Here is a 25,943-nt window from a genome sequence, read left to right as displayed (position 1 = left end):
ATCCAGCAAATTGACCAAGTAAGGCAGCTGACTTCCCATTGTTATCAGATTCACCTTGCTTTGCTTGAAGATAAGAAGCAAACTCATTAATAAGAGTTATTGGACTTGAGGAGAACCTTGACAATCCATCTCCAGCCATGGTTGTAACATGATTAGCCTTATATCCCGAAGGTTGAGTCCGTTTCTGAGGCATATTCTCTCTCGGAAACTTAGGCTTCAATTCAGGATGAAGTACCCAACATCGGTCCACTGTATGACCAAGATTATGACAATGATTGCACTTCAACTCAGGTCTCTTTCCCTTGTAACTTCTTTCTTCAGATCGTTTATGATTGAACATATATGCTCGGGCTTCAGATACCTCAGTTTTGAGGTTACAATTCATGACCTTTCTTCGAACTTCTTCCCGTTGAATAGTAGCACAAACACTCCCTAGAGAAGGAAGCTCAGAATTCATAAGTATATGACTACGAAGATCTTCGTAATCAGGAGCAAGATTAGCCAAAAGCTGAAATATTTTATCCTCTTCAGCCCGTTTTAGCAAGACAGCAGAATCAGTAGTATGTGGACGATAAACAGACAACTCATTCCACATACTTTTCATGCTACCAAGAAATTGAATAAATGGTTTACCTTCCTGTTGAAGACATGCAATGTCTCTTTTGAGTTGAAAAACTCGTGCCGCGTTATTTTGATTTCCATACATCTCTTTAACAGCATCCCATAAATCTGCAGAAGATTCATAATAACTGAAAATTTCAGCAACATGTAATTCCATAGAATTAAGTAGCCATGTCTGCACCATCTTATCTTGGGCAATCCAAGATTTATACTGAGAAGAATTGACATCAGGAACAACAGTACTTTTGTCAATAAACTCAAGCTTTGATCTTCCACCAAGAGCTAACTGCACAGATCTTGACCAAGGAAGATAATTGAACTCATTCAACAAAACCGAACATAATCGTTGGTTTGTATGAACATCAAAAGTATTTGAAGGTAGAGAGGCCGAGGGACTGCCTGAGTCGGACATGATTGGAGTGATTTCGGCCATTTAGAAAACAAAACGAAGAATAAAAAAGACCTCCTCTGATACCATGTAGAAAATCCCACTATGGCACAACCCAAAGCCAGCCTCCCCACCATCTCGGCCCATTGGGCCGTGGCAGTTCCCAGCCCACCTTCCTGGAAAATGCTGGACAATGAGTTGAAGACTTGGGCAAGCTTATAAACTAGACACCAAGCCCCTCAACAATCGATATGGGATTTTTATCCCTTTAACACCTTTTAACACTCCCCGCACTCGTGGACTGGGTACCAAAGCCCACGACCCAAAGAGTGGAAATTTTGCACTCGTGGACTGGGTACCAAAGCCCACGACCCAACGAGTGGAAATTTTTTTATCGGGGACGAGCACACCTCCTTTGATGGATGTCATTAGTCAACTTTGATGGCTGCCAACCTTCAACCTTGATGGCTGCCAACTTTGAATGTGTTCATTAGTCATTAGTCAACTTTGATGGCTGCCAACCTTCAACCTTGATGGCTGCCAACTTTGAATGTGTTCATTAGTCATTAATTGTGTTCACATATCATTAGTCAGTAACATAGCTAGAAGTGCGGAGATGCATATGATCTTGTTACTATATATACTAGGGTTGTAATTCCATAAATGTTAAGAATACAAAAACACTTATTCTTCCATATCTTCCTTTTCTTCAGATTTCAAACATGTCTGTCTTTCGTTCCTTCCTCTCATTGCTGGGAATTGCAAGATAAATTCATGGCCTCTTTGGTATTTTTGATGTGCTGATTAATGTATTATTGGTATGTTAAGGTCTGTTTCTGTTTTAGCCGCACGGTAGCCCTTTGTTATTGATGATATCAAACGTTATGTGAAGTCATTGGCAACGCCAGCCAGCCCCATTAGAAGTGCAGAGCTACTACCACCTAGAGCTATTAACATCCCGTTACAATTTGTAGACAATTATATTTGATAATTTTATTCGCTTATATTCATTAGTGTTGTAAATATCGCACTGCTGTTTGTGGGTGTAGTGACACCAGCCTAAGTATTGAGTAAGAAAATTAGGCAAGTTAGCCGTTTAGGTTTGGCATTGCTTATTTATTCTTACTAACCTTCGGATGTGTCTTTACGCTGGTCAGCTAGAAAATTGCATTATTTAGCTACAGGGAACATCTTTTCAATCGAAATCCCAATAAAAATCTTAAGTGGAAACTTGTCCCTATGAGTTGAAGCAGGACAAGAAGAGTGCTTTGCCTTTTTCTGTGGCATTATGAAGAATAGTACCTGGATTGGCCAAGCCACTTGGTGTTGTTTTCAACTTACAAGGTTGAGCTAGAAGTGTGACTGGAAAATATGAGGTTTTTTTCAATGATGAGGAACTGTGAGTCAAAAGGTCTGTGGAAATTCTGGGTCCTTCGATGCCACAACCCACAAAGAGGCAACTCCTAACAGTAAAAACTACTTGGATTCATATTGCTGACTTTTTTGTCTTCAACTAAATCAAGATTTTCGTTTACTGATATTTGAAGCTGTTCGAGATTTGAACTTGCTTTTGTCCTTCATGGGTCACAAAAACTAAAGAACTCTGCTTCTTTGTGTAAGTTGCAAAACTTATTGGTGCTATCTGTCAGAACATTTGTAGAATAGATCTTGAAGCAGAGCTACCTTGGCTCCTTGGACTGCATAATTACAATCGATGGGTCTATATATGCAATAATACTTGCAGATTGAACCAAAAAACATTGGTGGGTTAGATGGGTATATGGTACTAAGTGTGTTTAAAAACTTGATGATTGGTTCTCTCTCATACTTGGGGCCTATGACGCCCGAGCTCGAGAGTTCGAACCAACCAATTGGGATATTTACTTATGAAATCTTGGTTTCATGGGCTTGTCTCACCACTAGATCTATTTTCGCAAGTGCTTAACCCAGTCTTAACTATCGTCAGCTTGGTGCAAGCTGTTCTGGTGACATTAGATTTACACTCACTCAGCTGTCCGAAAAGGCACGATGGGTTGGATGATTTATCGGTCACCAAAAAAAAGTGTTTACCTATCCTGCCTCGGTCATACTTTATAGCTCCATGGGTTTTTTTTTTCTTTTTTTCTTTTGGGTTGCTGTTGCCCAAGACCAATTGCAACTTATTGCATGTAATGTACTGTCCTAGTCCTATATTGGTTTATTGAGGTTTGAGTATTCATGTAATCATCATATCAATCCAAGTCCAAACAAAAACTCTTCCTTTTTTTCCCACTTGTGGAGAAGCAAAAGGAAATGATATTCTTTGATGTTATCAGCCTGCCTTTGAACAGTGGATCTAGACTCTACAGTCGAGAGATAAAAGATAGGAGCAAAAAAAAAAAAAAAGGGTAAATGGTCGGTGGAAGATATCTTGAACAAGGATTTATGGATGTTGACAGTTGAATATTTGTCTTTGCAGGTCTGATAAACAAAATCTTGTAGCGTGACTTAGATTTATTTTGTCTGAAATTCATTTATTAAATGATCTTTCTTCTTGATCTAGATAGCAAGTGCATATGCAGCATGATTGATACCACATTTTTCTTTGACAAATCTACTTCTCTGCATGTGCCAAAAATCTTGCCATTTATAACATTCAGCGCAGGTCGGTGATTTATATATGTGTGTGTGTGTTATGAATATGTATGACCATGTGCATATGAAATTGAATGCAAATGAACATGATTTGGAAATCTATAGTTACATAGACTAGTCAATTTTATATGTAGGGCTAGGATTAAGACATACTTGTCTTCTTCCTCCTACATGAACAGTTCATTTTATAACCAGTAAAATCCAGATCTCCTTATTAACTCTTGCTACGTCCACATTATGCCGCGGCAAAAGGACCCTGACTAATATTCAAGTAGATTCATAGGACGTGGACCAACTGGTTCTGCCCGAAATGAACAGACAATTATAGTACACAAACTTCTTGCAGCGTTGAGTCGGGAAGGCCAGGTGAAGACATTACCTTGCATAACGAGGATATAGATAGAACATGGCTGAAACTTTGTACATTCTTATCCTCTAGATATCCGATATGGGTCGAGGTAAGTTGGGTTGAAAATTAGTGAATTATCATAATGATATTGCTTTTCGTGGAAATCGAACTCAAAACTCCGAGTCCATAGAATTTTACTCAAGATAGATTCATTTATCACTCAAAAGGTGTGTGATTTATATCCCAACCATTATTCGACTTGTTAGGGTATTCATGATTTGTCTTTTTAATTTTGTGACATAAATAAAACTGACAAAGCGATCGGTTTTTCGTAGAAAAATATGTATTTTTTTTTTCAAAAACCGATCAATCAATTTCAGTTTTGATGATTTTTTTAATAGTCGTACGTGCTTGCCACCCACTTATAGTTGGTTTGTTTGAAGGGAAATCAGAACTTTTGGAAAACTCATAATGGCCGTAATGGGCAAGTGGAGTATGTAAAGTCACGGATGAAGAGGGGATCAAGACAAAAATCCATGTAAGGGTGAAATGTTTGTATTGAGTGACGTGGCCGTATAGAGACCATTAGATGAAGAATAGTTTTACCGCTCTAAACTCTTTAAAATTTTGTAGAGATTGTCCGTGCACACATGGGTAAATGACTAATGACTGGGACTAATGATAGCAACTTGGCCATGCTTACATTCGCTCGCTCCTCTTTGTCCTTTTTTTTTTTTTTTTTTTTTTTGTTTTCTTTTGACAAACTTCAATCCCACACCATCAATATTCAGTCCGACATTTTCGAAGATAAAAGCACTCTAAAAATAGTAATTCACAAACCCTACTTCTCTTCTCCCTCCCTTCTATCGATCTCTCCAATTCATTTTCACTACAAAATCAGCTGCTCTGGGATCAGATCCCTACTCTCAACTCTCTACTTACTATCCCTAGTTCATGCACTGAGTGGTGCAACACAAAGTGTAGAATCGGATACATTTACAAGTTTCAAAGGTGGATCGAAGGCATGGAAAGCGGCCGCTGCCAGCGGAAGCATCATCGGAGAGACAATCACATGATGATGAACATCAAGATCGTGATTTTGATGGTGATTATGCATTTTCTTGGCCAGCTGAAACAGACATGCCTGCAATGGTTTCAGCTCTTACTCAAGTTATGGAAACAAACACAGGTACCAATCAGCACAGTAATCCGACTCAGGATCATGTGAAAGAGGAACAACCGGCTCAAGATCAAGGTAGGTATACCCCCACCTCCCCAGACGATCGAGTCTTAATTTGACTTTTTTTGAAAAAAGATTATTCTGTCGGAACTACTACTTGGTCATGAATCATGATTGTTTTGTGTGAATGAATGAAGTATATATTAATTAGCTAGCTAGGTGTAAATTATTATGCCAAATTGAAGATGGTGTTTGGTTTTCTTTTCTCTTAGCACTTTTTAACCTGTCAGTCGAAGCTGTCGTGATCGATCTTCTTACGTACCTTTCACTTCTTTTGATCTAAGACATGTGGAACATGGCAGGATGTGAACATTTAGGGTTTTCTCATGCTCAAAGCTACCTATTATACTTTCCGTGCTGAACTCTCTCTCTTTCAAGATTGGTGATGGGTTGTTATTTTATACTTGTACCATATTCATATATATATATATATATGTACTATTTTTCTTTTTGGTTTCTTTGATTGTACACAAACGATTTTCATGACTTATCATTTTAGTTGAATATTTCAAAACAATTATCCCCAATCAATCTTTGAAAGTGACAATTGGAGGTGATCATATGATCATTCTACCCACAGAAGGCTAGCTTCATCAATATCCATTTCCCTTGTCTACTTGAAAAAAAACCACAAAATCACAATTCAACATTTTATATATACTTGTACACACAGTCCCCCCACCCACCCCACCGACATGGAGTGCAACTCTCTTATATATCTTATATGTAGCAGCAGAAAGTGCATACATATATATGTGTGCGCGTGTGATTATTCATGTTCTTCTTTGATGCTTACTAATTGGACTAGTTGGCTTACTTTAGATTGGTTCATTAAAGACTTAATGCTCAAAGCTATCAGTACATATTTTGGTTACTTATCCCCATATATGCGTGCATGCATGGATTAAACACACACATACACATAGACATGCATGATTCATATAAAGTAATTTTCATTGATCTCGACTAGTGGGCGCAAAAATGCTATATATGTAGAGAACTATATAGTGCACTTCATGCATCAATCATTTTCCTTTAATGTCTTTTTATATATGAGTTAATGAGTTAATTTGATTGAAGAGAATCCAAGGAGAAGACACTATAGAGGAGTAAGACAAAGGCCTTGGGGGAAATGGGCAGCAGAAATAAGAGATCCAAAGAAGGCAGCCAGAGTTTGGCTTGGCACATTTGACACTGCTGAGGATGCAGCCCTTGCATATGACAAAGCAGCTCTCAAGTTCAAAGGCAACAAAGCCAAGCTCAATTTCCCTGAACGAGTCATCCATGGCCACACCACCGAGCTCGGCTACTCTATGATGACTACTAGTACTCTTGCTGGAAATTCATCAAACACTACCAGCATTTCTTCTACTACCACTCTCCCTCAACAACAAAGTAGTTACATTCCAAGCCATGAGTCCTCCACATTCACCTCACACAATCCTTATCCTCACTTGTTTCAATACGCCCAAATTCTCTCAAGTGATGATTCCAATCTCCCTTACTACACTTCCAATCTATTTAATCAACCCCATGATCAATTTTCTCCTCAACATTTTTCATCTTCAACTTCATCAATGCCTTATTCTACAAATGTTGTTTCAAATCAACAACAACAACATGATCATGATCAAGGGTTGCAAAGCTCCTTCTCCTCAAGTATGGGAAGCTCTACAACTAGTTCTTATCATCAACAAGAACATGGAAGTGGTTACTTTGGTTACTTTCATCATGGTAATAACCCTGGAGAGTAGCTATTTATGTTATATTATGGAAGTGGTAGTGATGAGTGTACTATTATAATGAGACAACCACCACACTTGAAGAGCTTCGAAGTATTTTTTTTTTCTTTTGGTATTGGAAAGCTATCTTTACTTTTATGTTTGTTGTTTGTCCCCACATGGCAAGAGGGTTTTGGGTTCAATGTATAATGTCATTCTCATTCCAATCCAAACTTTTATATATTTTTTGTGAAGTCATCTATTATGTATTTGTGGACATCCCTATCAATATTGAAAGACTTGCATTTATATATTATATCAATTGTCTTTTGCTTTGAATATGTACTAACTTATGCGGACACCCGCAAATTATATTTACTTATACACCTTAATTTCATCATTGATTTGAAACACGTGGGACCCAAAGCAGTGAGTCCCACTTGTCATTTCATTTTTGAAAATACTTAAAAAAATGAAAGTGCCCAAGTTATTAAGTTGCGGATGTCGCGTATATATATATTGTATTCAAATGAGATTATAAATTATTAATTGCATGTTTGAAATTTTTGTTCAAAGTTAGGTTTCTTGGACACTTCTCAAAGATTCTTGCATATTTTATTCCTTCTCAACTTTCTTGAAGTAACTCACAAAAATAGAAAAAACCCTATATTGACTTTAACATTTAAAGTCTATGATTATAAGTGTAGGTAGTTGGATATCCTTATCTCAAGCCTAAAATAGTATAGACGATATGTTCATGGACTTCCACATTTAACGCATAGTTTGATGACCGTGTTTGTTCTTCTCCACATTTAAAAATTCGTAACTTCTTTTAATTAATAATTTGTGCAAACATTCACTACAATTATCATGGGTTGCACATAGGCATAGACAAATATGTGTATTAAACGCCAAAGATGGTGTTGGCATGGTGATAAGATGCACGTTAGTCATGCTATCCCATTAGGATTCAATCATCTTTGGAGATATGATTTCACACATAAATTTTTCATAAGTTTACCTGAATCATCAATGGAAGTATGATTTTACTCATGAAATTTCCATGAGCTTACTTGGTATACATAATTTTTGACTTAATACGCAGGTTCGATTGATTAACCCAGTGTGCACCTTAAGATGGTAGCTATGGTCCCATCAGGAAAAAAAACTGTGTTACACCTACTAGTACATTAATAGTCAATGTCAATAATTGTTTTAATTGACTATGTATATTTCCCTCTCGATCTAACAACCAACGAAAGGTGGTACTCTTAGTTGACAAAGTATAGGCAAGAACCAACTAGGTGTATGGCCTTTGATGTGGTTTTTTGGGTAACAGAAAATGACACATACAAATTTGTTATTTGAACATTCGATATGAGTCTAAATTCGGGTCATGCTCAATGTGTGGTCACAATAGTATTACTCTAGTGAGAATCGAACTCATGATATCTTAAGTCCATATGATTTGACCCTAAAAATATTCACCCACTAGACCATAACTCAAGTAGTTCTTGATGTGGCGGATTTGACTGGATTTTCTAGTATATATGTTTGATTCGTCACATTGACATCTTCTTACACATTTGAAGAAGCAAATGTATAATCTTATCTCTATGTTACAGATAAAACTTTGAAATGAAACTTGGATTAAAATGACTTGACTTTTAACGCCCGGATAATCATCATATAACAATGACTTATGTTAGGTTCCGGTCAAATCGTCACAAAGAAGCCGATTTTTTAAACCTCGGACACGCGCAGTCGGCAGTAGTAGACAAAAGTTCCAAAATTTTGATTTGCAAAAACAAGATTTTCGATTTTATCTACTAATCAACAATACACTTTTTCCAGAACTCTCATGCATGCTTTATATATATATATATATATATATATATATATATATATGAATTCTCCTATGAGGTGTTAAAATGAGGTCCTAACTTTTAGGATTCACTTTTAGGGTTCAAAATATTTTTTAAAAAATTTGAAAAAAATATATTTGTGTTTTGAATGGTCTTACGAACCCAACGATATATTTTTTGTTCGAAACAAAAATCAAATGCAACTAGAAAAGTATATGGAATGTTTTTGGTTTTATATCCAACGATCCAAAATTATCATGCACTTTTCATGTTGAATTTGATTTTTGTTTCAAAAAAAAAAATATCGTTGGGTTCGTAAGACCGATCAAAATACTAGGACCTCATTTTAAGACCTCACTTTAGGACCTCATAAAAGAATTGTGTATATAATCATTATGCAGATGTCTTTATTTTAACTAAAATAAGGACATTTTTTTAAAGTCATTATGATTGAGATTAAGGTTGATTATAAACAATCCTAAAACTACAAATCTTAAACCTTTTCGGTAGGTAAGTACTCTAAACCTAAATCTTAAATCAGTTTTAAATCCAGCCATTTGATCAAATCCAACGTCTAAAACACAAATATATTTTATTTTAGCTAAAATAATGATGTAATGTATATTATTATATTCTCCCAATAAACAAATTTGAATTCATCCAAAAAAAAAAAGAACAAATGTGAACGGCTTTAAAAAGTGTTAGGCATAACATCACCCATAGTTTATATATAAAGTTTTAAAACGAGATTCTAATTTTTAGAATTCATTTTTAAGGTTGAAATTTTTTTTTTAAATTTAGAAAAAATAAATTTGTATTTTGATCGTTCTTATGAATCCAACGATATATTCTTTGCTCGAAAAAAAAATCAAATACAACCTGAAATGTATATGAAATGTCTTTTGTTTTATGTCCAACGATATAAAATAATCAGACACTTTTCATATTAAATTTGATTTTTGTTTCGAACAAAAAATTTATCGTTGGGTTCGTAAGACCAATCAAAATACAAATATATTTTTTCTAAAAATTTTAACAAAAAAATTTTGAGCCCTAAAAGCTAGGATATCATTTTAGGCTCTCATGCAAAGGTCTTTATTTTAACTAAAATAAGGACGTTTATTTTAAAGTCATTGAATTTAACCAATGATTGAGATTATGGTTGATTAAACAATCCTAAAACTACAAATCTTGAACCTTTTTTTTATAGATAAGTACTTTAAACCTGAACCCTAAATCTAAAATTAGTTTTAAATCCAGTCATTTGATCAGATCCAACATCTCAAACACAAACATCTTTTATTTTAGCTAAAACAATGATGAAATGTATATTATTATATTCTCCCAATAAACAAATTTGAATTCATCCAAAAAAAAACGAGAAGAACAAATGTGAACGGCTTTAAAAAGTGTTAGGCATAACATCACCCATACAAGCAATGATACGCTACTTTTAGTAAAAGAAAAGAAATCTTGAGACTGTTACGCATGCACGAGAGGGTTTCAGTGGGCCTTTCCTCCACTTGCCCAATAAAGCAGCTCAAGTGGGCCAACTCAAATCTTCTAAAGCCCAAAAATGGTGGCTGAGGGTTCTCTTGGTCACTCAAATCTTTTTACTAAACGACAAAAATAAAGTTAAAAAACAGGGAACTGATTTTCGTACTTTGGAATATAATAATAGCATTAGCATAATAGCATCTCTCTCGCGTGAAAGCTGACGGGGGTAAATTGGGAGGGAGGCAGGCATGATCTCGGGCCGAATGATGGCGACTTTTTTGGGCTTTTCTGCATGGGACCATGGTCTGGGTTTCGGGATGTTGACGTGCGGGTTTTCCAATCGTTGTTTGTTTTTGCTTTCGGTTTTCATGCGTCAATTTTTGCGGCTCTTTGTTCTTACTTAGCTCAAGTACTTCGCATCAAATTTTTGTGTACAGGTTCATGTACAATATTTGGGGTTAAACAAGTCTCTCTATTTTGCGTAACAACAAAACGGTTTTTCGTTAGTCTTTATATTAAATTTCTGTTAAAACGACGACACTGATGTGACAAAAAAAAAGTATCCCACATGGTTTTCTGTTTGTTATTTAATTTTAAGATAAAAAAAAATACATTGTCATACAAGAGATTCATTATACCCGTATATTTTAAAAAGTAGGTCAAACAAACCCTCATGCAACAGACAGTTTTACAATTATGAAGTAGTTTGCGATGGGATATGAGATCTCTAAGTTAAAACTCAAGATAAGTTTGTACATCTCTCGAGCAATAAAATTGTCACAAATCTTTAAGTTTGCCTCTGATTTATTGCAATTTGGTACACAAAAGAATATGAAGATGATGATTATGTTCTCGGGATCATAGATAAAGTTATTGAGTTTGCGACGGAGATATATGTGTGTGGTCGGAGTGTTGGACCGATTGAATGTGGTATAAGATATTACTTAATTTAAAAATGTTACGCACAAAAAAGGAAGGGCTCGAGGACTTAATTTTCAGATTTGTGCTATTTCCGAGCCTAAAAAGTTAATCTTCACGAATAAACCATGAACAAACCCTTATGGAGCTTGTTTGCGAACTAAACTACTTATCTAATTGGTTGCAGTGCTAAGAATGTTTTGCCAGTATATGCATCTTGATCAAATTTTAAAAAGGAAAATGACATACATACATAATTTTCAGGTACATAATCTACATAATCTATGTGGCATGCCAACTAGGCATGCCACATAGATATATTGACACAAAACCCCAAATTTTTCATTTTTTTCCCGCTTCTCTCTCCTCTATTAGTAGTAAAATACACTGCTAATACGTAATGCATTAAATACTGAAAAACAAATACACTGTCAAAAACATAATGTAATAAGGTACTGCATGATAACAATCGAACTTGCCAAAAATGGGAAACAAATACACTGTCAAAACGTAATGTAATAAGTCACTGTCATGATTAGCTTGGTTAAATACATTGATAATTCCTAATGCACACAACTGAGAAACAAATACATTGTAAAATTATCATGCCCCCGGCACCAATGACAAATGAATTATAACTCTTGTTCGATCGAATTCCAAAAATATCATTAATCTCTAGTTGCATTTTCACACTCAGGGTTATTTCCCTGTTACACACAAAGAATCTAGAATGACTAGGACTTAGATCGTGGTTGTGGATATCTTCAAACAATGTAATCTTCCACTTCTCATCGATGAAAAGTCTACCAACAAGCCTCGCCTTGTTATCCAACCTCCCGCATGTAAATATTAGATATTTGTAATCACCATTTGCATCATTCGTTATTGATCTCCTCTTGATTGAAAACTCATCTCTTCACTACAAAACAATATTGAAACATACATTTGTTTGATAAATACATAAATTTAGTGATTGATAATGTAATAACTCATCTAATATCAACACCAAAATGAAATGGCTCTGTCATTATTACACTATCATACTATAGTGTAACAACTCAATGCAATAAAAAAGTGAAACCAATTTATTTAACAAGGAAAATGACTATGCAATAAATAGTGGTGCTAAATACATTGGTAATTCGTAATGCATTATAAACTGTCAAACAAATACATTGTCAAAAATATAATGTAATATTTTATAAACAACAAATGAAAGGTAAAATTACTCGGATATAATTAAACCAAATACATTACACAGCGTAATAGTGTAATCAAATATTTGACCAATATGAACAACACACACTATCGAACCACACTATATATCTAAATACACTTCCGTTAAGCGTGAATAAAATATCACAAAACACAAACCAATGCATAATAACAGTTGAAACCCACAAAGTATGTAAACAGAACCATTCAAGCCAAATACATTATTTAATTGGTAGTGTATAGTTCTATCAATGTTCATAACTACAAATTTTTCTAGCTTTGTCCATACTTAAAATTACTCACAACAAATACATTAGGCAATACGAACAGAGTATACCCAAACAAGACAACATTGAACATATGTTAAAAACATTATGCACACTGACAGTGAACCAATCGAACCCATCAAGCAAGGAAACTAACATATTCAATGCAACTACATTATGGAAACTTACAGTGTATGTATTATTTTGGGTTTGTATAAAACAAATGCATTACTAAAATGAAAGTGTAATCAAATATTTTGTGGAACCAAAAAATCACCAATCCAGCACACCATGACGAGGAGCAGCCCAGCAACATACACTATATGCTAAATACACTATTTACAAAATACAGTATATGGTGAACTAGGCAAGAAACAAAATAATTACACTTTTCATTATAACAGTGCAATAACCCACTATCAAGCTTCACAAATAATCCATAAGATGTTCAATCAACATAAAAAGCTAAATACACTGCCAAATGTATAGTGTAATAACGCACTGGAGCATACCTTCGACGTGGGTCTCCAATTCCGGTGGCCGTTTCGATCGACGAAGGGCTGGGCTAAGTGCTCCTCACGTTGGGGAGTCCATTGGTGGTGTTGGGTTGCCAAACCAACATCGAAATCAGCCAGATCTGTGAATTTTGTTCGGTGGAGACCCATGACTTTATGATGGATTTCCGACAAAATCAACAACCGTTGACGGCAAGTGGTGGTTGGGCGTTGCTCATGGGGGCAAGACGCTTCTTTTGGCTGCAGCGGCGGTCATATCGGTGGCCGGACGACGGAGGTCCGTTAGTGATTATGAGAGGAGAAGACAGAATCGCGTGAGAGAAGAGAGAGGAGAGGAGAGGAGAGGAGAGGAGAGGAGAGGAGAGAGAAAAGTGAGATATGAGGAGAGAGAAAAGTGATTTGTAGTGTTTATTTTTGATTTTTGAATTTTGAATTTGTCCAGTCAGCACATCCAGTCAGCTGCCACATCATTATGTATGTTTTATGTATGCAAATCCTATGTATGTTTAGCACTACCGTTTTAAAAATTAATGTGTTTTTAAGGCAGTGAAAAATTTAAAATGGGATTCAAAGGTGTTGTGGTGGTGAACAGAGTGAATGGGCCTCAATAAGGACTATTTAAAGTAGTTTGTACCACGGTGATTTGGACCCAATTGAGGCCATAAAAAGTTAGTTTCCAACCAAAGCCCATTATTCCAATTGTGGCCCGTAAACATAGGTTAGTTTCAGATCCAAGCCCATTATCCTAATTGAGGTCCAAGTGTGGGTTTCAGATCAACAGTGGGTCCCCCGTGTAATGATAAGGAGTATTATCGCATTAGCATAAGGTGCAAAGTAAAGCGCGCGGAGGTCGGTTACTGGTGAAGTCATGGCGTCGTGTCTCTCATCGACGGTAATTTTCAGCCTTCCAAAGCTTGCGGCGTCCTCGTCGCCGTCAAAGCTCCCATCATTAGCGAAAGTTTCAGCTAAGAAAATTGGATCGATAAGGTGCAAAGCTCTCGGTGAAACCTCACAGGGTTCCTTCGATCGAACTGTTTATCAAGGCGTTTATGGTCCGTGGACCGTTGATCAGACGGACGTTAGAGAGGTATACTTTTGAAGGCGCTTTGGTTGGCTGTTAATTTGAATGAATTTTTTGATATTTGGTTATATTGAAGTTGTTGATGGAGGTTAGGGTTTCCTCGTTTCAGCAAGTTGCCCAATTTTGTTTAGGGACGAATATATTGCTGCATTTACTTGAACAGAAACTATTAAAAAATGTGATTTCTTTTTATGTACCGTTTAGGGTTGGTTTTAGAACTTTGAGAATTTATAGCCAGATTGAATTAGTTGCGATTTCTTTTTGGGTTGGCCATATGAATCCATAAGGAATATCAGATTGTTAACCATACTCTCTTTATAACTGTTTGTATTTTTAACAAATGTTTGCCAAAGATTGGGAAGCAGTTTTTTGATATATTAATCATCAAACACAATTTTTTTCACTTGCTTTTGAAAGAAAATTTATAAGATACCTCTTTAGGTAGTTTTCTCCATAAGCACTAGTGATGCCAACTGGGCTTAGAGTTCTCTTTATGACTCCTTCATCCTGGTAATGAAAGAATGACCAAAGTAATTGTGGTCAGGGCATTATCTGAAAATTTGTGTCATCATGAGTGGGACAATTCTTTCTGAGTATGCGCTCTACAATATTTGATGACATTCTCCACCCTTGTGCTAATTTATGTTGGATGTATAGTCATTTCTTCTAAACTTCAGGTACTCAACACCAGATAAATCAGTTTGAAGCTAGTAAATATGATCCTTGATGCACTTATGCACTTATAATCGCTTTTGTTGGTCTGTAAATTTACCTATTTTGTTATGGTCGTGTTCTTAGTCGACCATTTCACTGACAGCAGCATTGATGGAAACAGGTTATTTTGTATAGGTCGGGATTAGTCACTGCTGCATCGTCCTTGGTAGTTGCTGGATTGACTGCATATTTGCCGAATGACATTTTACTGAGTGAAATAATTAGGAAAAATCTTGATATATTTTACTTGCTTGGAGCTGGTGGGCTGGGCCTATCATTATACTTGATTCACATCTATGTGACGGAGATAAAGCAGACACTTCAAGCTTTATGGGCACTAGGCATTGTTGGATCTTTGGCGACATACGCAATCCTTGCTCGTCCGGCAGGAGAGAGCTTAGTACAGTATGTCATTGATAACCCAACAACTGTCTGGTTTATTGGCCCTCTATTTGCCGCTTTGACAGGACTTGTCTTCAAAGAAGGTAACAAGATTATGTTCTTCTTAAAGTGTTTTTTTTTTTTTTCTAGTGAAGTTATAATTATTCTATTATTTAAGAATTCTTTATATTTTTATCTGTTTATGGACGAATCACATTGTTGGTGACTGCTTGATATGTATTATTGGCCGAGCCACGGTCATAAATCCTATAAGCTTCACCTCTCACGAAACAATGGAATGCTCTCATGGTTGAGTAGCAATTCCCATAACCCCCTTGACCATTAGGTCACGGTGTTGAATCTCCCCCTCCCCTGCCCTTGCCATGTCTTGGGCCTTGAATATTAATAATAAATAAATAAAAGCTAATAATGCATATTAACCAGTGCTCGGCAAAAATGAGTGAGGGAATATCTAGATGTTAAACCCTGGATGTTCTTCCTGCCACTTTTCTGCTAAATACCAATGCAAAAATATTTTATTTGAAGTGACATGCGAAGGTAACCGATTACCGATCATTTGTAGCTTGCTATTCTCTAAAAAATCGAAACTAACAGGGCAATATATATTTTTTGTCTCCATATACTCCGGTGAAGAGGGAATTTCCATACCTTCTTTAATACTGTAAATTGCAGCTTTTGAATATTTACTTTATATGGAGACTATAGCTAGCCTTAGCCTCTGGTAGATAACTGTTGCCAACTTGCCATAGTAGAATACTAGAATGTTACCTTTAATATTATGTTAGAATTAAATACCAGTGTCACACATTTGTGAATAGATTTAATACTTCCTCTGAGTCTGTAACTGAGTTTTGTATTTTCCAACCAGGCCTCTGCTATGGAAAACTGGAAGCTGGTGTTCTCACATTCATCATACCCATAATTCTGCTTGGTCACCTGGTAGGCTCATTGCAACTTCTCTTTATTGTCAGCTTCACTGGATATCTAATAGAAGTTTGGTCTAGAATCTGCCATAGCCATTGTAGAAAGTGTGTTTTAGCATGCATTTGTATTCATTCTTACCTGGCATTTCCTCCTTGTCATCTTTTCCTCGTGAGATGGTGTAATTGGTTTGATAAAAGTGAACTTACAGATTTTCATAATGCTAGTCATCAAATGATGAACTTTTTAATTCTATTGCAAATTCTTGGTTACGTGTGTGTATAATTTTAATACTTTGTTAAATTAAGATATTTTACTCCTGTGGTTTGAACTGTCAAGTCTTTTTTTTTCTTTTCTAACCAAACTCTCAAGAGCTTGATGAACCCATTCTGCAATTTGCAGACGGGTTTCATGGATGATGGAGCAAAACTCAATCTTTTGGCTTCATGGATGGCCCTTTTTGTGATATTTGCCGGCAGAAAGTTTACTCAACCCATTAAGGTACCATCTTGCCTTCTCAAGTAAATTATTATATTGATGCTACTGATCTTATGGGCATTTTCTGATGCTTTCACTTTTTACATTTCTAGGACGACATTGGTGACAAATCTGTCTTCATGTTCAACTCTCTTTCAGAAGACGGAAAGAAGGCCCTAATTGAGAAACTTGAGCAACAAAAACTGAGTTAGAATTTTGGCTAGATATGAAAACAAGGCCATAAATTTTGACTCAATGTTACCTGTATAGTTCTTTGATATATATATAAATCGTTTTTCTATACTGTATAGTGTTCAAATTAGTCTTAATGTCGACCGCTGTGCTTCCATTTATTAGTTGGAGCTTCAGGTGAGATTTATGCTCAGTTTGCTTTTATAGTTTGCTGTGAAGGGGAGAGTTCCGATTATGTAGCTTGCCATTTTAGAAGAAAAACAAGTGTTAAAAGAAGAACTAGTGGAGACTTGGTAGTTAAGTGGACACACAAAGGGGTGGAATGTTTTTCGTTCTTCTCCGGAGTTCATAGTTGCCATATTTCCCTAAGGAATTCTATTTTTGAGCTCGAATGGGAATGTGTGTGACAAATCTAATAACAATTTTATAATCATTGGACAAAACAAATCCCAATCATCCATCTATTTAACCTAAATCAAAAGTAGTATGTGGATTGCATCAAATTTGTAAAGACAATTGAGATAATGTATTGGGAATTTGTGAAGCCTAGGACGTCACTAATCCTTGTTGAAAATGGACATTGATTTATTTCGAATCCAAGCTAAATACATAACCTATTGATTTATATAAATATATTGTTTTGAATACGATTATTATTAAAGTACAATAAACTATACGAGACAGTTCTTTCACCAACCAAATATCGAATTTCAAGGAATTTCCTTTCATGTTCTCATTCACACCACTAACCAAACATAGCGGAGATACACATGGATTTCTAAGTTAGAAGGATCATTGGCTAATTCAATTATTTACGATTTCACCTAATGTTGAGCCCAATTTTGTCATTGCATAAAAGTATATGTCGTTCTGTTATTCAAATGGGTAAATTCCTAAAGAAGAAAGAACTAGGAGTGGTAAAACTCTGTCCGGTTAGAATTATCGAATTTGTCCGTCCCAGATTAAATCAAGTTTAGACATAAGTTATATGTCTGAAATCTAGGTACAAACACAAATATTTTATCTGATTTAAAATCGGGTCCTGTTGAAATACATTAATCTTGTATGAATTACTTGTTCGAATTTAAACCAATCATCGTTTGGTCTATTAGGTACATCAGAAATCTAATTCAGATTCGGGTCCGGACATATAAATATTTCATAAATACGTGATGTTGTCTGACGTGGAATTGAATTTTTGCCACCCTTAGGAAAAACAAAAACAAGGTAAGAGAGAGAGTGAGAAACAAATACTGGTAAAAAAAGTAATAAAATATATATTGCGTTAAACGACGTCGGATTTTGGTCCCAAATATACGAAATTTTTTATTTTATTTGTTCTCTCTCAACAAAGAAGAGGTCTCTGGCTCTCTGCAAGGGACATTGATCGAAACAAACCCTGAAGAGGGAGGAGAAGAAAAAAGGGAAGGATGCTGAGAGTAGCTGGGAGGAAGCTCACTTCTCTGCCATGGAGATCGTCTCCGACAACCTCCACTTTCCTCACTCGCAACCAATTACTAAGCGGCGGCGACACTCTCTCCGATGGCGCTTCTTCCAGATCCACCTACCATGCTGATTCTGGACTTCGAGATCTAATCAGAGGTTTGATTCTTCATCTTCGTTTATGATCTTCTTACTTTTGGGGTTCTCTGCTCGTATATAGATGCTTTGCAACATTATGATATCCTCAATAAGTATATGTTCTTTTTTTCCCCTCAAAATGCGGTTGCTTGCAAGGAAATATGAGAGGGAAAGTGTGATCTAAATATTTTAAATTTTAATTGTTGGTTATTGATTTCTTTCTGTGGTGCACGCATCAGGAGGCCGGAACTTTTGGACTTTTTAAATGATATTCAGAGCTAAAATTAATATTATACAATCCATTAGATGGGAAATTCTTTTAATTGGATGGTAACTTTGGGGTATGCTTTAGGATTTTGAATCTTCAAGTTTTTGCTGTGGTTGCCCGGCAGTGAAATGGGAGATTGGAAAATTGTAGAAATGATGCTAAGTTTTTGTAGAGTATAAACTTGTAACTGTGCAGTGATTGAGAATCTTGTAAATATTATTGGCTGTTCACTGTTGCCTTTTTCTAGGTTTTTATGTGTTACATACTAGTGGGCAGTGAATCACCTCGATGTTTCTTTAGCGAATTTTTATATATTTTTTTATCTGGTTTTATTGTCATGGAACTTTTGTGTTCTTTTGAATTAATTCCAACTTGTTTGAATGAATACCAAGGAGACGACAAAAACATAGTATATTCACATTATTTCATTCATTGGTATGCGGATTTCATTTATTGTTTCTAAGTTTTTGTAGTCTCAATTAGTATCATGTATCAATTTTTCAAGAATGAGTTTCTTGCTTTTTTTTAATATATATTGTTTCCATAGTCGTGCTATCTGTATGTAAATTGTTTTTCAATGTTCTCCTGTGGTAGTGTTATCCACTTATTTGAAGTTACACATTCTATGTTTTTAAAAGAGTCATTTTGATTTAGTATGCAAAATTTCAAGATTTTACATAAATAAATTATCGAAGTGCACGTCATCCCTGAAGGATTACGGTCATGTTAGGGGGCCTAAGTTTTTGGCTTTTTGCCCATGATTTAGAATTGGAAAGAAGGTCATCACGTTGATTTTATTTAGGAAGGACTTGTACAAAATGGACATCAATATTGGCAAGCACAAAGAGGGGGCTTATGAGTACTACTGTACTAGAAGGCCTAATGAAACTATCCACTTGTTCTGAATTTTCCTCTTTTACACTAAACGAAAGCGACGGAGAGAAATCAGAATACACTGTTATCTGTTCTATACATAATTGTATACACTTTCATATAATTACATGATACAACTTATATACTCATGGTGAACTTGAGGATTTACCGTTTGTGAATTCTTAGTCAGTGAACTACTTATGTGTACCTAAATTTAGAACATGCACTTTGAATGATGTAATTACATGTTACAACTTACATTCATGGTGGACTTGAGGATTTAATGTTGTGAATTCTTATTCAGTGAACTACTTATGTGCAACTAAATTAATGTGCGTTCTTATTTCTTTTTAAATTTATCTTTATTCTTTTTTTGTCTCAGCCCCACCCCTCCCACCAAAAATAAGTACCTTTTTCCCTGGGGGCTAGAGTTCCATCTCAGGTCCTGTCATGATGAGAACCTTGGACACTCTTTGTTCATTATGACTATTGTTAACACTTAACACAAGATTTGTGTATTTCATGGTTTTTTTCCTAATGGTTGGCTATTTCTTGTAGGGTTTTCTTCTCAATCGCTCACACCGGGACATGATATGGGTGTGGCGCCACATCTTCCAGCTACTGTGGAAGCAGTGAAGAACCCTACCTCAAAAATTACCTACGATGAGTACAACCATGAACGTTTTCCCCCTGGTGACCCCAGCAAGCGTGCATTTGCCTATTTTGTCTTATCGGGAGGGAGGTTTGTGTATGCCTCGTTGATTCGTCTTCTGGTCCTCAAGTTTGTGCTGAGTATGTCTGCCAGCAAAGATGTCCTTGCCCTTGCTTCTCTTGAGGTTGACCTATCCAGTATCGAGCCTGGGTCCACTGTCACAGTCAAGTGGCGTGGCAAGCCGGTTTTCATCAAGCGTCGGACTGATGAAGATATTAAGCTGGCTAACAGTGTTGATCTTGCTTCTCTTCGTGACCCACAGGAAGATGCCGCAAGGGTTAAAGATCCAGAATGGCTTATTGTCATTGGGGTCTGTACCCATCTGGGATGCATTCCTTTACCAAATGCTGGTGACTTTGGTGGCTGGTTTTGCCCGTGCCATGGCTCGCACTATGACGTCTCTGGTAGGATCCGCAAGGGGCCTGCACCATACAATCTGGAGGTGCCCACTTACAGCTTCCTTGAGGAGAACAAGTTGATGATAGGGTGAGAATTGCTATTTCCGAAGCATTTTTTGATGGTGAGATGCCATAATAGACATACTCCTCTACAGCTGATTTTTTCAACCTTTTGTTTTCTTTCCTTCTGTTCACCTATTGATATCTATATTTGGAAATTGTATCTGCTGCCTGCATTGGTCTGACTCTGATGTTCTCAATAATACAGCTGAATATTTGTTGAGGGTTTTCAATTTAGTGACTTATAGTTCATTTCAATTAGGATTACAGAAATTGCCTGTTTTATTTTAGTATAATTTTAGAATAGCAGTGAGGAATTTAGTCATAAGCCTTGAGAGGGTTGCCCTCTATCAGGCACAGGTACTTTTACAGGTGATACGACAATTCTTGGTACCTGAAATTAAATAGGATCTTGCCCTGAATCCTACATCTGTGGTCATGATCAATTGGTATTCCACATGCTACATGGATGGGGAGTTAAAATGGGGGACAAATCTGGGAGGCTGTAGCATTACTCTTAAATACACCAAGAAAATAAGAAAATAAATGAAAATTTACGATATTATTCTTTATCCTCCACATAAGACTGAATAAGGCAATAGCATAAAGAATTGCTTTGCACTGCGTCGAATCAACACATTAGCTATCTTGAATGGGAACCAATGCTAGTTTGCCTCCATATATGTCAGGAAGTTGGCTCTCATCAATGTCACCAAGCAGAGTGGAACTTAACTTCTTGTTCTCAACAAAAACTATCTGAAAAATTTTTTGCGAAACGATGAGTTAGGACTGAAGCAAGTAAAAATACACAGCATGATTAAGAGACGTTCCCTACTGTTAAGCTGATATCCAGAACTAAGCCATGATTAAGTTTTGAGAACCGAAACTTACATCGCGTTGCGAACTATGTAGAGATGAAGGGTCCTTCAACCCTTAATTAATGGTTTGATTCTATCCCTCCAAACAATTTGTCTAGAAATGGAAAGGCTACAGTTTGATTTGCTACCTCTTCCAGTCTTCCCTGATTATGTGTACCCCCTTTTCGCTCAACCTCATTAGATTCTGATGCCCACCTACTTTCCTACCTTCTTCAATCTAGGCCATTAGTACAGTACCAATAATCCCCGTACAGGTTTATTCGATGCAAAGAACACAATGCCGGCGAGGAAAAATAGATTTCAAGCTTACCTTCGTTTTGGTCTTGCTGTCAATAAATGGATATACACACTTCCATGCAGTCATGAACATGTAAGGCACATTGACTATTAATAACTTCCCCAACCTTTCGGGGTAGCAATCCTGTTATCAGAAAGGAAAAGCACTGGTATAACATTTTCTACAAACATTCATGTTTTGACATGTACAAGCAAGGTTCCAACAGCAGAAGGTGAGCTAGTATATGTCCAAAAATAAATTCAGCCTTCAATTTAACAGCTCTAATATGAAAATTTCCCAAATAGAATAGTGCATGTGAGAAGATCAAACCTGCAAGATTGATAGAGCTGCTAGGTATGCACGAACATCACTACTAGTGTATCCCCATCCTTCGAGATCTACAATGGCCAGAAACTTTTCCAGTGGACTCAGCATTCTTAAAGACAGAGATAGTGTAAGTAAGCTTGAATCATCATCTAATTCAAACTGAGTTCTCTACTACATGATCAATCATGTTCGGTAAAAAAAGTTTCTTTTCTTAGATAACACATGATCTAGAAACCAGCTGATAGAAATTCAAACCATATCAGAACAGGCAAAAAATAGTAACTATACATTGTAGATTCGAATTTATATCATATAAAACACGATATGGAGGTACATTTTGGAGAAAGAATGGCAAATAAAGCACATAAATCCAATGTCTAGATGGGAATAAGTTACCTGGCACATATTTTCTCAATAATGTATACTACAAAGCCTGCAAGCATCAAAGGAACCAAAGTTAGCCAAATCGAGAGGACGTAAAGTTCAGTCCAATGTCATAACCAATCAAGGTGAGCAGAGGATTGAAACTAAAATTACATAGTTTCAATCATACGTTTTGTCTCTTCTACGGTAGTGTTGCTGGGTCTATGCCTGCCACCAAAGGCAACTACAATGGGGCGTCCCTTCTTGTCAAGACCTTGCATAAACACCTTATTCTGTGCAAGATCATTAGGAATATCTGATTCAGCTATGGAGCCCTTAGGTAGAAATTCTCGCTTCCAGCTTAAGTATTTCAGGAATTGGGCAGAAGCCTTCTCAATATCCAGTTCTCGGGCACGCAGAAATCTCCTGATCATCAAATCATCCATTTCCTGCAAATCAAAGTAACAGAATCAAAACTCACAGTATCAATGATAGGGTTTTTATATACATGAACTAGCTTTTCAAAAGTAAAATGGGTTTGCAGGGAAACTAGATAGGAAGACTACTAATGATGATCGATGAAGAAAGAGATCAGAAAATCAAGTCAAAATTGTATTTTAAAGATCATTGACTAGGTCTTTGAACATTATGCTCAACATTATCAACTGTTAAGTTCTTCAAATGATCGATCATAGTTTAGGAAAACCCAGATTAAATGAAACAGATTAAGATAGCATACAGGGTCATAGCCCAACCAACATGAAAGAAATTGCCACCAAAAAAATTATAAGAACGAATCCATAAATGAATGAAATGGAATGTAAAACCTTGGAAGAAGGATCTTCTCTTTCAACAAGAGCTCTCATGATACCGACTTTGCTTCGCTCAATCTCACTGTTTTCTTCCCCATTTTCATGTATCATCTCATCATCCTCTACTGGTACAACCTCTTTGAACTCCATTTCCAATAGTCCCAACGATATCTTGTATTCTATCAACAACAAAAACCCACCAGATCTCTCTCTGTCTCTTCCTCTCCTAATCCGATTTTGAGAGAGAGGGAGAGACAGAGTAGTAGTCCGACGGTAAAAAGCAAAGACAGAGAATTGAATGAATGTAGTCGAGGCAAAAGGTTGCCGAATCTTATCGATCCAGGAATCTTCCGTTACGTGGCCTCGTCAGGTCGTTGACGGGGAAACGGGAAAATACCAAAATCACTACGTGCCACCGTTCCGTTCCGTTCGCATGGTTTCGTGGCTTAATTTGGTAAACAATTTTCAAAATAACGGATATATTAATAGAAATTGTGATAACAAAAATGTTGATCAATTTTAATAACGTATATGTTGTTTGAATATATATATTTTTGGGCTTTGCGTTTGTATTTTTTATGGTTATAGGATAGTTATTACTCCCAATCTTGATCAGTCTTGATGTTGACCTTTTATTCAGCATTAAGACGGTCATTATGGGTTTCATTTCATTTTCAATTGTTGAATTGTTGAATGAATTGTGTAATATTTATTTAATTGATTTCACTCTTTACCATATACATATTAATCAAATCATCATTTTTTAATAAAATTGTACTCTAAATATAATTTATTAAGTTAAGTTTAATTACAATAATAATATTATTTAGTATTGTATATCATTTAGGTTATAATTTTTTATATGAATAAAAAAATTAAGTAATAAAAAAATGAAAAATAAAAAGTTGTGTTGAGAGTTGTTTTATAAAATGATTATTTTATAAAAAACGAGGGCACTACAAACTTGTGCTTAACGGACCTAACGGTATTGCCAATTCCCCACCAAATAGGCTCCATGTAGAGTCAATTGTGCAACGAATTAAAAGCAAAAGTAATTATTTTAAGTAAAATAAGGACGTGCTCAAGGGAGAAGTACTCTTATAAACAATAATATTAGTTGCTTAAGCATATTCTTATTGGATTCCCAACGAAGGTTTGGTAAAGTCGGACCTAACGTGGTGGTATCTACAGTTGTCGTTATACTTTATCTCACATGGTTGGCATTTGGTTGATGATTTATTTAAAGTTTAAACTTTAAACAATGTTATTGATTGATGATAAATTATATAAAATGTACTTAAAATATACTTTTTTGGAATTTTGGGGTTAAGACGGGCCAGGCCCAAAAGCAAAAGGTGCTGGATTATGTCCACTATCTAGGTAGATAATTGGTAAGTTAAGGCCACGAGCTGTTTCTTAGCCCACGAACCATTGTAGAGACATGATGCCGGTGGCCCAATTAAAGTTTGTAACGGGTCTGAGAAGGTTAAAAGGCGCATCCCGTCACAAAGTTGTAAGAGTTGAGAAATGTCTTTTGTGAATTATTTTTTCACATAGATTTAACCGATCAATTAGTCGGTTATTGACGATTTTTTTTTAAAATTTTTCTATCGATTTTCTGTTAATCCTCACTAATATATATTTGACAATAACCGACAAAACGATGGGTTTGGTTTGCCACAAATTTTTTTTTGAGAACCCTAGTCTTTGTGATATTTGTCTTCAAAATTCAAATCCTAATAAAGTTTTGTAGATATGACTATCTTGTACACGTAGCGCCTTCATTTCCCTTCAAACTTTGCATTTTGATTTTTCAACTCATTATATTCTACACCCCTGTTGCGGGCTTCAAACTTTCAAATTTAGTTGAGATTAAAGTATAATATATTCATCATAACAGCTCAATGATGATCCCTTCTCTGTTGGCTAAATTGCGCTTTAAAATCAATCGATGGGCATCTCTTCAAGTGCAGCAATGGCCGGGATATTTAGGGGTTAAGCAGCTTTTGAACGAAGATGAGGGCCGGCCATTTGAAAACTGAAGACTAATTGGGTGTCATAGAAAATATTGGCTTTTAGCAGGTGATACCCAACTTGGCATTATAACAAAACACGTGCACTTCCCCTGTGACGAGATCTTGATTTCAAAGTTGCAAAAGATACCTTGATTCGGGTACGGATGTCGGGTATTGGTGCATGTCTGAGTGTCGGGTTCTTCAATTTGAAAATTGATGAGTACATGAACACCATCCAAAAACTACGGGTGCATGGATACGTCATCTCAATATGTATTAGGATTATTAAATGAAAGTATTAATGTTGTGCTCGTTCAATCTAATATTGTAATACACACTTGAGCCACTAATTTGAGTGGTAAG

At 36.0% G+C, this 25,943-nt stretch overlaps 4 protein-coding genes across 4 annotated transcripts; 3 read left to right on the top strand and 1 right to left on the bottom strand.

The window, feature by feature from the left end:
* The first annotated feature begins 4,751 nt into the window (after nucleotides 1-4,751).
* On the top strand, nucleotides 4,752-7,269 carry LOC120000133 (ethylene-responsive transcription factor ERF113-like). The gene is made up of 2 exons (XM_038848029.1): nucleotides 4,752-5,247; nucleotides 6,313-7,269. The coding sequence occupies exons 1-2, from the start codon at nucleotides 5,133-5,135 to the stop codon at nucleotides 6,984-6,986; spliced, it is 789 nt and encodes a 262-aa protein (XP_038703957.1). The 5' UTR covers nucleotides 4,752-5,132; the 3' UTR covers nucleotides 6,987-7,269.
* A 6,781-nt stretch (nucleotides 7,270-14,050) lies between these two features.
* LOC119999696 lies at nucleotides 14,051-17,251 on the top strand. Its single transcript, XM_038847405.1, has 5 exons — nucleotides 14,051-14,316; nucleotides 15,146-15,509; nucleotides 16,295-16,365; nucleotides 16,750-16,848; nucleotides 16,938-17,251. Exons 1-5 carry the CDS (start codon nucleotides 14,098-14,100, stop codon nucleotides 17,034-17,036), a joined length of 852 nt encoding a protein of 283 aa, XP_038703333.1. The 5' UTR covers nucleotides 14,051-14,097; the 3' UTR covers nucleotides 17,037-17,251.
* Nucleotides 17,252-18,360: 1,109 nt separating this feature from the next.
* On the top strand, nucleotides 18,361-21,169 carry LOC119999315 (cytochrome b-c1 complex subunit Rieske-4, mitochondrial-like). The gene is made up of 2 exons (XM_038846816.1): nucleotides 18,361-18,618; nucleotides 20,297-21,169. Exons 1-2 carry the CDS (start codon nucleotides 18,447-18,449, stop codon nucleotides 20,938-20,940), a joined length of 816 nt encoding a protein of 271 aa, XP_038702744.1. The 5' UTR covers nucleotides 18,361-18,446; the 3' UTR covers nucleotides 20,941-21,169.
* A 274-nt stretch (nucleotides 21,170-21,443) lies between these two features.
* LOC120000356 (phosphatidylinositol transfer protein 3-like) lies at nucleotides 21,444-23,914 on the bottom strand. The gene is made up of 6 exons (XM_038848405.1): nucleotides 23,581-23,914; nucleotides 22,944-23,202; nucleotides 22,787-22,823; nucleotides 22,394-22,499; nucleotides 22,097-22,207; nucleotides 21,444-21,664 (listed from the first exon to the last, which is right to left on the bottom strand). The coding sequence occupies exons 1-6, from the start codon at nucleotides 23,713-23,715 to the stop codon at nucleotides 21,548-21,550; spliced, it is 765 nt and encodes a 254-aa protein (XP_038704333.1). The 5' UTR covers nucleotides 23,716-23,914; the 3' UTR covers nucleotides 21,444-21,547.
* Between the last annotated feature and the right edge of the window lie 2,029 nt (nucleotides 23,915-25,943).

The sequence above is a fragment of the Tripterygium wilfordii genome, chromosome 6 (assembly GCF_013401445.1).
Source record: "Tripterygium wilfordii isolate XIE 37 chromosome 6, ASM1340144v1, whole genome shotgun sequence".
Lineage (NCBI taxonomy): Eukaryota > Viridiplantae > Streptophyta > Magnoliopsida > Celastrales > Celastraceae > Tripterygium > Tripterygium wilfordii.
Note: the sequence above shows the minus strand (reverse complement) of the source record. Positions and strands in the feature narration are given on the sequence as shown.